The 15,960-nt window shown below is 35.4% G+C and overlaps 1 protein-coding gene across 2 annotated transcripts; it reads left to right on the forward strand.

Annotated features, from left to right (window-relative positions):
* Window positions 1-2,667: 2,667 nt before the first annotated feature.
* On the forward strand, window positions 2,668-15,730 carry LOC125849036 (protein SUPPRESSOR OF FRI 4-like). Of its 2 annotated transcripts, none has more exons than XR_007444579.1 (7): window positions 2,668-2,980; window positions 3,620-3,720; window positions 5,588-5,714; window positions 13,094-13,497; window positions 14,454-14,596; window positions 14,678-15,302; window positions 15,430-15,730. XR_007444579.1 is itself a non-coding variant. In XM_049529028.1 (7 exons), the coding sequence occupies exons 1-7, from the start codon at window positions 2,787-2,789 to the stop codon at window positions 15,499-15,501; spliced, it is 1,095 nt and encodes a 364-aa protein (XP_049384985.1). In that variant the 5' UTR covers window positions 2,668-2,786; the 3' UTR covers window positions 15,502-15,730. The 2 variants fall into 2 exon arrangements, 1 of the variants encoding a protein (XP_049384985.1); XM_049529028.1 differs by having other exon boundaries at window positions 14,678-14,731.
* Window positions 15,731-15,960: the final 230 nt, after the last annotated feature.

Genomic DNA, 15,960 nt, shown 5'->3' on the forward strand with positions numbered 1-15,960 from the left:
TCCATTATGAAGATAATCTCCACCTTTATGATCATTATTCTTGTAACATTTCACCTTCATAACCTCCTCCATTATATTCATGTTTAATGTCATGTTTATAACTAACCTTTTGTATGCCTCTATGATACACTATAAGTAGAGGCATAAGGGTTCATATTGTATACACTTGAAGATTTGGTGAACACTTGAATAAGAAAATCTCTCATCTCTTGTCCCCTATTTCTATTGCTATCATATTTTATATTTCTTATCTTATTTTACTTTAGTTTTATAAAACATTTTCAGCACGATTGTTCTACTATTGAAGGATTGAAGCAAAGTAAATATAAAGAAGGTAAAAATATTTGTGTTTATTTCTCTCTCGGAAGCAAGGTGAATTACTATATAATCTATTTGATATTTTACTTTTGATTAAGCATCATTAGTTTTCTTACCATCTCAAAATCATACGAGTCCAACAAGTTACTTTTACTTTGAGCAAACTTTTAATTTGCCCACTTATATATATTTGATGATTGTAGTGATTGGGTTATTGTGGACTTAGCTTGAGAAAGTGGGTCTAAATTCAATCCTACTAATCTAGCTTGAAAAAGTAGATTGATTGAGGTATTGGGTTGTTTATATGTGTTATGCTTGTCGAGTTTCAAGAGAACTCACTTGATTCGTGATAGTTTATTGAGAAATGACTATTGCACCTAAAGCCTAGCCTACCCACTAATATTCATCGACTTTTAGTAAATATTAATTAATCACCCATTTTGCGAAATTGGCATTCAATTGATCACACTCCCAAGAACTACCCTCTAGTTGATTACTCCGATTGTTCATAGTTGTTAATTGTTCACTCAAATCCCTCATTTGACATTAATTTATTTTCCTTGTTTCGAAAATGTCTACATCTACAAACGATTAGAACACTATTTCACTTCGTAATTGCATTCTTTAGCGTATCACTCTCTGTGGGATAGACCCTAACTCTTAGTTGGGTTTATACTTGTTAGCGACCGCCTACACTTAGAATTGGATGAAGTGTAGTTGAGTGTTATCAACCAACAATGGTTCTCGAGTGCCAGCCACGTCTAGGGTATAGACTCGGAACGCAACACCATATTTGAANCACTCAAATCCCCCATTTGACATTAATTTTTTTTCCTTTCTTCGAAAATGTCTACATCTACAAACGATTAGAACACTATTTCACTTCGTAATTGCATTCTTTAGCGTATCACTCCCTATGGGATAGACCCTAACTCTTAGTTGGGTTTATACTTGTTATCGACCGCCTACACTTAGAATTGGATGAAGTGTAGTTGAGTGTTATCAACCAACAATGGTTCTCGAGTGCCAGCCACGTCTAGGGTATAGACTCGGAACGCAACACCATATTTGAAAACATGAACATCATGCATCTTTGAAATGTGACATCGACATTACACAATTTGAATGGCATTCTCTTGAAAGTGAATGTCCTATATGGACATGTAAATGTAGTTTTCTCGTGATCTTCAATAGTACTAGCAATTTGATTGTACCCAAAATAGTCATTAAGAAAACAATAATAGCTTTTGTCTGCCAACCTGCCTAGCATCTAGTCTATCACCCTTCGGGGTGGCCCAATGATTTGGGCTTGGGACTTCCATGTTGGAGGTCTCAAGTTCGAAACCCCTTGCAAGCGAAAACAAGGGGTTTGCTTCTGGGTCGAGCTCATCGCACCGGGCTTGTCTAGTGCGGGTTACCTCTCCTATGTGGTTTGCGAGCTATTGCATAGGAGCAGAGTTTTTACCCTGTGCGCATCCAAAGGATAGTGGTTGCGGGTTTCCCTTGTCATAAAAAAAAAAGTGATCCTTTTCTATCCATTGATTTAGCTTATGGTATTCCATGCACACTCTCTAACCTGTCACTAAGTACATGGTATCATCCCATTTTTATCATTGAGAACCAAATTGTCATGCCACCCTTTTTGGGTACGTATTGAACTGGGATCACCCAATTGATATTAGCAATTTAATACATAATTTTCACGTTCAATCACTTAGTGATATTTTTCTTCACCACTTCTTGCATGGGTGAATTCAACATTCTATGATGCTCAATTCTTTGAATGCAATTTTCCTCCAACTTAATTTTATGAGTAAAAATATCCGAAGGTATACCTATGATGTCAATAATGGACCAGTCTAAAACTCTTATATAAACTTTTAGACTCGAAAATAGAGCTTCACCCAATGTACTAATAGCTTCGCAGAAATAATCACTGGTAGAGTCTTGTTCAATTCCAATTACACGTGTTACTAGATATGTGTACTCTTTTTTCTTCACTAAGTCTTTTCCACTAAAATTTACGTAGTAAAATTTAACGAGACATATTATCTTAAGAATATTCAATAAAAAGTGTTATGAATTCAATACATTTGATAAATATCCATTCAATGGATGATGTTCTATATATGTACAAAATTGATATCAGGCTTAATTTTTATAATTTTTAGGTGGTTTTAAATATATTTTTTTTATAACTTGAATATAAAATGATATCATAGATATATTAGGAAGATAGTCACCAAAAAAGAAAAAAAGATGAAACTTTCTTGTGAGGGTTAAAAAATAAATAAAAAATCAGAGAGAATTTTGAGTATATACCAAAATGATCATATTTGACCACTGTCAACTCTAGCACCGTTAACCAAAAAAAAAAAACCCGGAAGAAAACCCCAATCTGACGAGCTGTTTTCAGAACCCTAACCCTAACATTCAATTCTCGTTTGGAATTGGTTTGTGATTAGGGAATGGGAAAGAAGAAGAAGAGAGCGTCAGATAAGGTTTGGTGCTATTACTGTGATAGGGAATTTGATGACGAGAAGATATTGGTTCAGCACCAGAAAGCCAAACACTTCAAGTGCAATTTTTGCCATAGGAAGCTCTCCACTGCTAGCGGCATGGCCATTCACGTCCTTCAGGTTCACAAAGAGACTGTCAACAAGTGCGTAACATTTTACTCATGATATATATTTTTAGGAAATATTTGAATAGAAATTTCATTTTCTCCAAATTACACAATCATATAAAACAGGACAGAGTCAGTATGGTATCTTTTGGGGTTTTCTTTTGTCAAGACCAAATAAATCCACTTTTACAAATATAAAGGATGTTGTAAGCTTAGAGGTGTATACAAAGGATCAAAATACTTCTACACATACTTAAGAACTATTTTGGGTTTCGCACATGTATGTGTAAAGTTCCTTACAACCTATCATCCATAAGAGTAAATTTTAAAGGTTTTGATTTTACTATGTGGTCTGTTTGATATGACATAAATATTGATGAAGTCATTTTGAAGTGTTTGGTTACTTTAAATTGTGTAAGATGTTACTCCTGATCCAACCCCCCACAAAAAGAAAGTCAAAGCCTTGTTTCTTGTCCATTTATCTCCATAGATTTTCAAATCACCTAAAGTTGCCAGCTCAAGTGACTGATAACCTTTCCAGGAGAAAGCTAGCTATAAACTATCTACTGTATCATTTTAGTTGTCTTATTTGAGGGGGAGGGTGGAAGAGGAGGAATGTTTGCATGCTGGGATATACAATTAATTGGGAAAATTTAAAATGATTTCTTGTTACAGGGTACCAAATGCCAAAGAAGGTAGAGAATCAACAGATATTGAAATATATGGAATGGAAGGAATCCCACCGGATGTGTTAGCTGCTCACTATGGAGAGGAAGGTATGACAATTGTAGTCTGATGTTAAAGAATTTGCCCTTTACGAACTGGAAGTCTGACTCCTCTGTTGTACTTTAGAAAGTTAAGAGTTACTTTTGCATTTTTTACCTTGCCATTCCGTTCCATGGGACCAGTGGCGGACCCAGGATTTTTGCTCAGGGGGTTCAAAGTATAAAGAAGAAGTTCAGGTAGTAATGCAAGTGCGCGGTGAGCGTAGTAGCCCCTCGGCATGCTCTTTGTACAAGAGCCATGATATTTCATTGGTTCATAAAAGTAAAGACTAAAATAATCAATGATATCGAGGACAAAGATATATTGATAAGAATTTTAGCGGATCGACTGTATTACATAAATTAATTCCTAAAACGAGTGAAAATTAAATGATGGAAAAGGGAGCGAGACGGGGAAAAAGATATGTACCTTATCATGCTAAATTTAACTTACTTTATCATACCATATTAAAAATTTCTTTCTACTTTTATCATGCTCCATCGAGCATTCTTAAAATTTCTTATGTTTTTTATACTTTTATTTTGTAATGTTTTACTTTATTTTTCACTTTTAAATTTTTTAAATTAGTATCCATTCAATCACATATTACTATTAAAATCGTCAAGATTCTCTAAAATTGTGTAAGAATAGAGTTGCTAATATTATAATGCATATTCGGAAGATAAATAAATAGCATTGTCTATTTTTTTAGTTCATATAGTTCAATTTACTAGGTTAGTCATAATTTGTAAAAAAGACAAATAACGAATAAATCAAATAAGTATAGTTCCCATCCCTCTAAAATAGAATAAAAAATATAAAAGAAATTTCATGAATTCTATAAACTAATATTTTTAAAATGATGTTGATGATATTTAAGTTTCTTCATTCTATTACATCTAATTTACCTTTTTTTAAAAAATAATTTATATTTCTAACTCAATTTCAAGTTGAATATAATTCATCATTTTTAAAAATAGTTATTCAGGTTAGTATATGAAAAAGAGTTACGTTGAAACAACATGAATAATAGCTATAAAAAAAAAAAATGTGTCTAATAAATTTAAACAAAAACAAATTAAAATGAAGAAATGGAATAAAAGGAAAAATAATGAAAAAGAAGAAGAAGGTCTAAGCCCAAAAGTTCCATTTTCCAAAGCATTAAAAAGAGGAAAAAAATGCTACCCATGGGATTTGAACCCGTGACCTAGGGGCATTTCTTGAACCACTTATCCACTGAGCCAAGTCTGTTCTTTATTTTCAGGGGGTTCATTTTAATAAATATACCCATAAAATCAGAATTTCACGTTATATATATATAGTGTAATCTTTTGACGAGGGGGTTAGGGTGAACCCCCTAGGGTCCACCTAGGTCGCCCCTGCATGAGACTATTCAATTTGTACTCTTCTTACAGAAAGATGGTTGCACAAAATTTGTTTATATCGAGATAAAGTCAAGATGTGAAATAAATAAAAGTTTCAGTGTTAGTTTGAATTGTTAGGGGGGCTTTCTAGCGCATTTATCATATTAAATATCCAATTATTATCAGTCTTAGAATTATATTTTTTTCAACATGGGTTCCTCAGGTTTTGTAATCTGTAGAGGCCTCTAATTTTCAGAAGTTGGCAGTTTGGTTGTTACCATCTCGATAAACTAAAGGCAGTTAGCTGAGTTGTCGACTTCTCAGTTTCTGATTTTAGGATTCTTGAGATTTTTATGCCTTTCTTATCTCCATACTTGAGTCGATACAGGGTTAATTCTATCTCTGCCAGTGCTGCATATTGCGTTACACTTTAATTATAAAAATGTTTTTTCCACTCTTATCTCGCGACTGCAAACTCTAAACTTTTCCTTTAATGGATTGCATTTTCTTGTAGAGGATGAGGCCCTGGCAAAGACTGCCAAATTAGACATCCTATCATCCCAGTATGTTGGTGGTGTGCTTCCAGGATCATTAGCTGCCGGTTATCCTCCCCAGGCAACTTTCGGCACAGTACCACCACTGTATGTTTGCATGGATATACTTCCCATCTTTTGAAATTTCCTGATGTTTGAAGAAATGTGGAGTTCTTTTTCATTCATATGCTGTTCGTTAGAATTTTTGACATATGGCTTCTTTTCTAGTAGCAATGAATTTATGTGGAATTAGGTGAAATAGCTGAGAAGCTTAAAATCAGAGTCAGGAGTCATCCATGAGCAATATTTCTTCCATTGATATGTTTTTGGACCAGAGAGTTTGTTCCTAGAACTAGTTCTGCATTTTATTAGATAGATTTAAATGAAGATGAACCCATAATATCCCCAAAATTGGAACTGTTGTAATACAGAGAAATCAATGTGAGATGTATTAATAGTCAAGAACGAAACTAATACTGTGACAAGACAAACTTAAGAGAGGTAAGTGCAAAATAAATCTTCATCTAGTGTGGTAGATCCGGAGAAGGTGAGAAGAAAACACTCACCTTGAGCTGTTTTTTTTAAGTTGATTTCTGGTCTTTGTAATGGACTGAACTTGTTTGTACTTTCTCATTTCTTTTCTTGTCTTTAATCTCCATGCCAGGATAACTTATTGTTTTCTTTTTAAAGAATTTCTCTGGTAAGATTTGTTTATTTAGTTTAAAAGCAGAATGTTGAGCACCCATAGAAAACATTCACCTTGAGTTGGATTTTTTTTTTAAAGTTGATTTCTGATCTTTGTAATTAGGGTGTCAAATGGGCGGGTTGAATTGAAGTTGGAGATATTAAAATGGGTTGAAATAGAAATAGGGTTGGGTCCTGACCGGCCCAAGTTTACTTTGGTCTCAAATGAGCTTAAAAACGGTTTGGGTCTTGACCTGCCCAGTTTGACCCGCGTAATCTCGATAATTTTAATATATTGTTATTTAAGTTTTATAATCACAATTTGAATTTCAACTCAAGAAAATTTTAAAAAAAGAAGTTACAAATGGATAGATAAATCTTATAAGATATAAATTTGAAAGTAATTCATACCTTCAAAATAGGAATATACATTACATCAATGCAAATCAAGAGTCTTAAAGCGGGTTGAAATTGGAGATCAAATTGGGTTCAATTGAGAATTTTCTTAAAAAATGGGTTTAAGGCTTTGAATGGGTTGAGATTGAACCCAATTCAAATTATCTTGAGCCCAAGCCTTAAAATTCTGGGTGGATTACCTATAATTGGGCCCATTTTTGACACCCCTATTTGTAATGAACCCAAACTTGTTCTGTACTTCCTCTTTTCTATACTTGTCTTTGATGTCCATGCTACGATTTTCTTATTGTTTACTTTATGAAGAATCTCTATGTTGGGATTTGCTTGCTTAGTTAAAAAGCAAAATGTTAAGCACCCAAGGGCGTGACCTAGTGGGTAATGAACCATTATGTATCAGGTACAAATCCCAACAGAGGTAAAAGCATCAGATGATTCTTCCAATATGTCCCAACCAAGAATTGGTGGACAAAGTTAATTGGTACCTGTGCTGGTGGGAGGTAGCAGGTATCTCATGGAATAAGTCAAGGTGCGCGCAAGCTGCCCCGGACACCATGATTGTTGAAAAAAGAAGAATGTTGTTTAAACTGAGCTTGTAGGCCAGTTATCAAGGTTTATGGTACCAGAGGCAGATCTACATGGAGGTCAGAGGGTTCACCCGAATCCCCTTCGTCGGAAAATTACATTGTATATATAAAGTCAAATTTTATTTTTTACGAGTATATATATTAAAATGAATCCCCTCAGCGCATGTAAAGAGGCTAGCTCAGTGGTCAAGGGAGTTTAGGAAATTGCCTCAACATCTTGGGTTCGATTCTGTGTGACAACACTTTTTTCTATTTTTTTTCCTTTGGAAAATCAAATAGTAAAGCCGAGATCGACTCTAACATTTAGGCTCAAAACCTCAGTCCAATAAAATGCTTTATTATATTTGGGCTGGGGTTTTATATATTTTTCTTCCTTTTTTATGCTATTTCACCGTCTCAATTTCCATTTGTTCAAATTTATTAGGCGCGTTATTTTCATTTTTTTATTTTATTCTTTTTATGTCTATTATTTATTTGTTTTTACGTAACTTGCTTTTTATATACCAATTCAATGGAAATCATTAAAAAAATATCGATTTGTCTTGACCTTAAAATTGAGGTAGAAAAATATATTTTAAAGATAAGGTAAATTAAATTTAATCAAACGAAGAAATTTGGAAGGCATGAATATTCCTTGATATTTCTTTCTTATTTTTTCCAGTTCTATTCTAAACTAAATTTATTTGATTTATTTATCATTTTTTATACGGATGGAAAAGCTTATAAATTGAATACATGAACTAAAAATCAGCTATGCCATTTGTTTATCTTTTTAATATGCATTATAATATTTGTAACTCAATCCCCACACATTTTTAAAGAATATTAAATAATTTTCAAAGTAACATGTGATTGAATGAAAACTATTTTTTAAAAAAAATTCAAAATAAAGTAGAACACTACAAAATAAAAAATAAAAATCAAATTTTTTATTTTTTTAAAGAAGACTCAATGAAGCAGGGTAAAATTAGGAAGAAACACTAAACGCGGCATGACAAGGCAAGTTTAAATTTAGCAGATTAAGGCTAATTATTTTCTTCCCTGGTCTGTTTTGCTTCATTTTTGGCTTACTTCTTTATATGTTGACCCCCCTCCTCAAAAATCCCGGCTCCGCCACTGTTTGGTACAATGTTTGGTACAATGTCTTACCTCGTACTATGTTATAATATTAGTACAGTATGTCAATATCCTTCTTTTGATGAAGTAACAGTGATATCATTGAAAGACATCAAGAGGATGCAACAAAGATACAAAAGCAAAAGTAGTGGTTGACTTAGTGTTATGATAGGCGAGGGCGACGCCTCGCCTCTGTCCTGCAAGGAGAGCAGTGACAATAAAAGGTGATAAGAAGGCAACGAGCCGAGGTGAGGAGTTCGCCTTTTCAAAAAAAGAAAAAACCTCAGCCTTGAAAACTTGAAACGTAATTTTAGGGTTTTTCCAACTTACCTCTTTTCAGTTGACAGAGTTCTTCATCTTTTCCTTGTTCTCTTCTTTCATGAGTGTTCTGGAGAAGATTTATAGTAGGGAAATATGGTTTACTTACTCAATGAACACTAAGGAAGTTGTGGGTACCATTGGGTGTAGTGTCTGGAAAACCATAAGAAGACTGTGGCCCCAGTTCAACAATAACATCTCAATCACTGTGGGTAATGATTTAAAAACTGACTTTTGGAATGAGGTGTGGATTGGAGAAGATAGTCTTAGAAACTCTTTTCCACACCTATATACCTTAAGTCTTCAGAGGGATGCCAAGGTAAACCAAGTTTGGAGCCAACAGGGTTGGGATCTCTTATTTATAAGAGCATTTAATGACTGGGAAATTTGATAAGTTGCCAATTTATTGGAAGTTCTAAACTCACATCCAACTCTATCTGTGAGACATGACAAACCTAGATGGAAACTACACAACAAGGGGGTGTTCACAGTGAAATCATGTTGTTGGAATCTCAACACACTAAGATAAGAACTCTGGTGGAGAACTATCCCAGCATGCATATGGTGGACTCTTTGGAAAGAAAGGAACTCAAGGTGCTCTGATGGACACAAAACTAACTTATAGAAAATTAGAATGAATTGTATAAGCCTTTTGTTTTATTGGTGTAAACAAAATCTAATAGGGGAGATAATAGAATTAGTTGATTTTATAGTAAACTTGTAAAGAATACCCTATGTGGGATGTAAGTTTCCAATTCATCATTTTTTGGATGATGAATCTTTTGGTGTGAATACAAGGTTACCCTTCTCTAAAAAAAATCATAGCAAAAGGGAGGCTTAGAAAAGCACCCAAGGGTGTGGCTTAGTGATCAATGAAGTGGTTGTGAACTTTGAGGTTTCAGGTTCAAAACTCAATTGAGACAAAAAACACTAGGTGATTATTCCCACCTGTCCTATCAAATGGACAAAGTTACCTGACACCTGCTGATGGTGGGAAGTGACATGTCTCCTGTGGAATTATTGGAGATGGGCAAAAGCTGGCTCGCACACCACAGTCATAAAAAAATAATAAAAAAGAGAAGCTTAGAAAAGCAAAAATTTGATGAAACCAAGATGATCTTACGGGGGTGCGCTGTAACTGCTTTTGCATCACCGTTCTATGACGTAGGGGATCCCTTTTAATTGTGTCAATTACTGAACTTTTGATAAATTCATTGAGTTCGTAGGACAACATAGCCTAGGGATGAAGCCTCGTAGCTATCACGAAGTTAAGAGTTTCTCATTTAAAAATGTGGTGAAGAAGATAGACAAGATTGTTGAGGAACATTAAGTACAATGGATGAAGTTAGGATGTTCCATTATGATGGACAAATGGACAACACAAAATGGAACCTTTTGTGTCCTCGTTGACTCTGATGAACCCTCCATTTTTTTCCAATGAATTTGAAGGTATCGAATGATCAAGCATTCAATGAGATCCAAAAGCTTTAATTGAGATACTTTGTGAAGGTGCTTGCCCTTTCTTTCCGCCAGAATATGGTGACCACTCCAAACATTCCCGTTTCAAGCAAGCTCTAACTACCTCCTATCTCAATGGGAATTCAAAAAGGAAAAGGTTGTGGTCAATTGGAGTAATTTTCTGGTATGTGGTGATTTTTTATCTCTAGACAAACCATATTTGGATAATTTCTGCCTTTCGGATGTGGTTGAAAGGATCACTGGATCTTCCAATTAGACACCTAGCAAAAGGATGATTGCTATCATACCAAGCAGAGTTGTTGCTGCCTCTGCTGGCTAGTTCAGAATAGTTGTAGCTGCAAAAAAGGATTTTGTTAATGGCGTCGCCGGTGCAAATGAACGTTGATTCTTCAGATTACGGAGGATTCTCACTGCAATTTCTGTCTAACAATAAATCATTCTCTGGTTCTTTTTCTGATCTCCTACTCACACTTCCACACTCAAGAACTGACCATATATGTTGTAGTCTTGATAGACCCTGGATAGATTAGATTGTTGTTTCCTTCTCCATCTTCTGTATAAATCTCCTGCCCCTTTAGATGCTATACGAAGGATTGTGCACATCTAACAGAGGTTATTTTCGTTTATCTTGATACTGTAAAGCGTTTGCCTCATTCCATGGTTGAGAACCAACTGATGCGATCATCACTAATATTTGCTAACTCAAATGATTTATCATCTGAAACAAAGATTAGGTTGCCACCCATAGTGTTATAGAAACTTTCAACAAAGAACGCCTCACTCAAGAATGTAGGGAAAAAAGGGGTAATGACACAGTTCCCAAGTCAGACCTAAAAGAGGCATTTTTTTCAAAAGTGCTCTAACTTTTTACTCGACTGTCAATAGCTACTCAAGATTTTCTGATACCTTAAGTACTAGGGCCTTGGTTTATTGAGCTTTTTTTTATTGAGTGAAGTGGTGAAAATACCTCCAAATTTGACACAAATGATTACTCCAGTCCCCGAACTAGCCAAGTAATAAAAAATCCTTACACTTATCTAACTGAACTTAAATACACCTCGATCTGTAACTTGGTAGGTATAGGAGCCTATGTAACTACAACACTTTTGGAGGGGAACTACACTTTTGAGGTAGTATACCTGTGGATAAATATAGACTAACTGTTACTTTTATAAAAAAATAAAAATACACCTCGATCTGCCACAAGAAAATAATGTGTAATCACTTGCGGTCCAGCTGGAGTATTGTGCTGATGTATTGTAGATGTGTCCTCCACTTAGATAGTGTAAAACCACTTCACTCTATTATTACCTACCCAACTAAAATAACCTCACCCGATCATGTTCTCAAAAGAACTCATCTATCTCCATCCAAATTCTCTCTCAAAAGGACCCATCTCTCTCAAAATTGCAAACTAACCCTTTGATTTCAATGAAAATCAAAGGGTTTTAGCCTAGTAATCTTTGATTCGAAGATTTAGGCTAGGGTTTTAGCTCATGTGAGAAATATAGGAGAAAATATTATTGAATTGTGTCTCTACATTATCACATTGAGACCCTATTTATAGACACTACATTAGACTCCTTTTCCAACTAAGACACTACTTTATAATCCTTTTCCAAGTAGGATTCTATATACTATTCCTATTCTAAGTAGGATCGTATATAATATTTTTGTTCCTATTCATATTCTAACATATGTATTATACTGATTTGTGATTTATATAGTTTGGGGGTCGTGATTTTGGTTAGGGTTCTGTTGGGTTGTTAGTTTCGATCGCCGACACTTTTACTCCGTTGTTCTTTTGCTCCTTTTGTCAAGTATTTTAGTCATCTTCTTCAAAAGTTAGTGCTTCTTCAAAGAATCAATTTCTATTTTTAATTAGGGAGTATGAAAATTGAGTTAGCATTTGAAGAGCATGAGTTAATGGAGGAAACTTAGAGCCTATTTTGATTGGCTTATTTTAAGTGCTTCTAAGCTTAAATAACTTTCAAGCATTTTTGTAGTGTTTGGGTAAATTAAAAAAAGGCTGATAAGCACTTGGTTTTAAGCTAAAATGATAAAAATAAGTCAAAAATGAAAAGCCAATCCAAATAGGCTCTTAAATTTGAGTTCTAATTTGAGATATGTTTTAATGGAGGAAACTTAAATTTGAGGTGTTTTTTTTTTATGACAAGGGAAATCCGTTGCCGCTTCCCTTTGGGTGCGCACATGGTAAAAACCTCGCTCCCATGCAATATCTCGCAAACCACATAAGAGAGGTAACCCGCACCAAGCTTGACCCAGAAGGCAAATCCCTTGCTTTTGCTAGCAAGGGGTTTCGAACTTGAGACCTCCAACATAGAAGTCCCAAGCCCAAACCACTGTGCCACCTCAAAGGGTAATTTGAGGTGTGTTTGTGGTATGTTTTAATGAAGGAAACTTAAATTTGAGGTGTGTTTGAGGTATGTTTAAATGGAGGAAATTTAAATAGGAAGAAGGGTTATTATAGTTATTAGGGTCGTCTAAAATTAATGGGAAAAGTAAAAATGAGTTTTCTACCCTTTTTCAAATGTTTGCTGCTTAGGTGCCATTTTTATTAAGAGTGTCACACTCCTTCAAGGGTGTGAGACCCACTTGCTATGCCTTCTGGTAGATTGGAGGTGTATTTAAGCATGCCAAGTTTGGGGGTGTTTGCACCACTTCACTCTTTTTATTTTGAAGTTGGTCGAGTTTTTTCTCAAAAAATAATAGTTTGATTTCTGGTGAATAGGTTACAAAACATGCCACTTCCATAATTTTATTAATATCTGTTTCTGCTTGCTTTAAATGCTATTTATAAGAAAGTTGCTTGCTCGAGTAAGTCGATAAGTATATCATTCTTGCATGGATGTTTTCTGTTTATGGCAGCTACAATCCTGCTGTTCCAATGCGTCCTGCTGGTTGGCCAGTTCCTCCTCGCCTCCATCCTTGGTATCCACAGTATCCTGCTGTCATGTTTCCACCTCCTGCACCTATGGGTTTGCCACAACAACCACTGTTTCCTGTGCAGAATGTGAGGCCTCCAGTGCAAGCACCTGCACCGCCTATACTTCAACCATCACTACCTGTTGCTCCTCCAGGACTGCCAGTATCTACCCCACCTGTTCCTGTGTCTCAACCATTGTTTCCTGTGGTTCCTAACAACAATTTTGTTCAAAGTTTGCCAATGCTGACAGCAAATGTGCCATTAAGCTCACCTGCTGAAGTGAACAACTCAATTGCCCCTAAAATGGGAAACTGTTCTCCTTCAACCATTGGCTATCAGGTTCCAGGTAACCAATGCTTATTCTCTCGTTGACCTGTATTGTTAAAATTTGTAATGCTTGTCTTTTGGTGGAACTAAGGCCACATCGTTCTGTGGCCAGAGATAGGATTGAAACAAATAGGATACCTTTGTTTCAATCATTATTCAAAGAGTTCGTTTCTTTTTCCAATTGCAATACAAATTCTATTGGTTATACTTGATTCTTCCGCAACCCCCTCCCCCTTTCTCTATCTAATTATGGGAAAGTGGTTTCAGCATCTTGCAGAGATAAACTTTGTTATTGTCATAGTTGAGGTGATAGTGTGATGTTCTATTTGGTTGCACATACATGTATCCTAGAACTATATACTTTAAATTTTTCTGCATCTTTAGTTTCATGGATTATTTGTTGACTTTGGCATTATAAGATCTCTACTAGCAGCCTCCATAGCTTTTATTCAATGGCAAAGGTAGTATGCTGCGGAATGTGTAGTATATGTAAGTCACGAGTTCAAATCTTAGCTTAGTATTCAAGTAGAGAAGGGTAGATGCGCAGGCTCATTATCATGAGTTTCGAAGTTAGAAATGACAGATTTCTCAGTTATTCCCAAACAAAATCCTTAGTAGTGATGTAATAGCTACTCGTGTATGTTGATGGGATTTGATAGTCAATCTGTTCACGAGCAGTTTACACGGATGTTAAAGTATATGATGTGTCTTGTGATGTCAATCATTGTGGAAAAGAAAAAAGGACACATCTTTTCTCTTCTCTCGATTCACTTCAGCTGTTTTGAAATTCTTGATTGATTCTGTGTTATCATTCTATGCATCTTCTTTATTAGTTAATGTGGGAGAATGTGAGTCTTGCTTTTTATATGCCAACTGTTGACGATGTGGGTAACTCTTTGTATGACTTCATTGCCCACTCAAAACTTTCAAAAGAGTTGATAATTCTTTTTTTCACATTTCATTTTTCCTTTGCAGCCCCAACATTAGTAAATTTACATTCTTATGCCTCTGGCCCTAATACTGGTGGACCCTCAATTGGACCACCTCCTGTAATTACAAACAAAGCTCCAGCGTCAAATGAGGTCTACTTGGTTTGGGATGATGATGCTATGTCCATGGTTTGTACTCTTTGCTTTTTCTCGTGGAATTCATTTATTTTCGGTAACTGTGATACTGAATGGTGGTCTGCAATTTTACAGGAGGAAAGACGAATGTCCTTGCCAAAGTACCAGGTGCATGATGAGACTAGCCAGGTAAGTTATCATTACCTAGAACTGGTATTCTTTCTTCTGGATATGGACTTGAGTTGTGCGCCTGTCGAGAGGTGTTGCATTCCATTTCTCAGATTCAGTTGTTTTACTATTCTTTCCTTGTTGTTAAGCAAGTTGTCCCCATTCTCCTTCCTCTTGCTGAAACTATCTAATACTCTTTGAAGAATACCTGATAATCCAATCAATCATACTTTATGTTTCGACCCCATTAGTTCATGGACTGTTTTATCTTTGGCCACTCTCCGGTTGGCAAGGAATCCCAATAAGTGTGGTCATCGAGAGATTCAAGTATGTATTTTCATTATCTTTTGCTCGTAATTAAGTAATGATATTTCTGTCAAGGAGGTGAGCATCTACTCTGAGGAACAGGATTATGAATCAAGTGTATGTATTTGTTCTTGGAAATTTCATTTTGTGTCTATATCTTCGCCTGTGCTTGGCCTTTGAAAAGATTTGGGTTTGGGTGAGCAAGCGTACACCTACCAGATGCCTTGTAAATTATATTGATTATACTATTGACATATGGTCAAACAGAGGTTCAATGTTGGCTCAGGTCAGATTCTTTTGCCGGGTTAGGGATCTCATTGTATCAGAAGCATCCTATGATTTTCCACTTGTTCGTAATTCTGAGTACTATCGGTATTTCGGTCTTAAGGACTGTTTGTGGTTTCTTCTTTCAGATGACCTCAATAGATGCAGCAATAGACAGAAGAATCTCAGAAAGCAGGCTTGCTGGGAGTATGGCTTTCTAGACATTAGCAACATCTAGTGCTATAGTTTTCCTTTGATGCAGGGTGCTCGCAACTCCAGGAATACTACTCTTTTCATATCAGTTTTGGATGTAAAATCCTTTTAAGAGCCGTTTATTTTTACACCCTGTATTGGAGAAAGGAAGATAGAAAGGGAACATATATTTTTCTCTAGGGTGTGTTGGGTACAGATCGATCCTCTTCTCGTGTTCGATTTGTCAAAACTTATGAACAATATTTTCTTTAGGAAGACTCTTTAAAAAAAAGTAAAATGACTTTTCTAAATGAAAGTAGGGTATACAAGTTACATTATTGTCTCGATCCTACCCCACCCCATCCCCCATCTTATAGTTTTGTTTTAGATATATTCAAATGTTTTTAGCATAATTTTTTTATTTGTATACCAACAACTACAGTATTCTTCCTAAACCATTTTCTCTCTCTATCGAGCACCTTTAGTCT

The sequence above is a fragment of the Solanum stenotomum genome, chromosome 12 (genome assembly GCF_019186545.1).
Source record: "Solanum stenotomum isolate F172 chromosome 12, ASM1918654v1, whole genome shotgun sequence".
Lineage (NCBI taxonomy): Eukaryota > Viridiplantae > Streptophyta > Magnoliopsida > Solanales > Solanaceae > Solanum > Solanum stenotomum.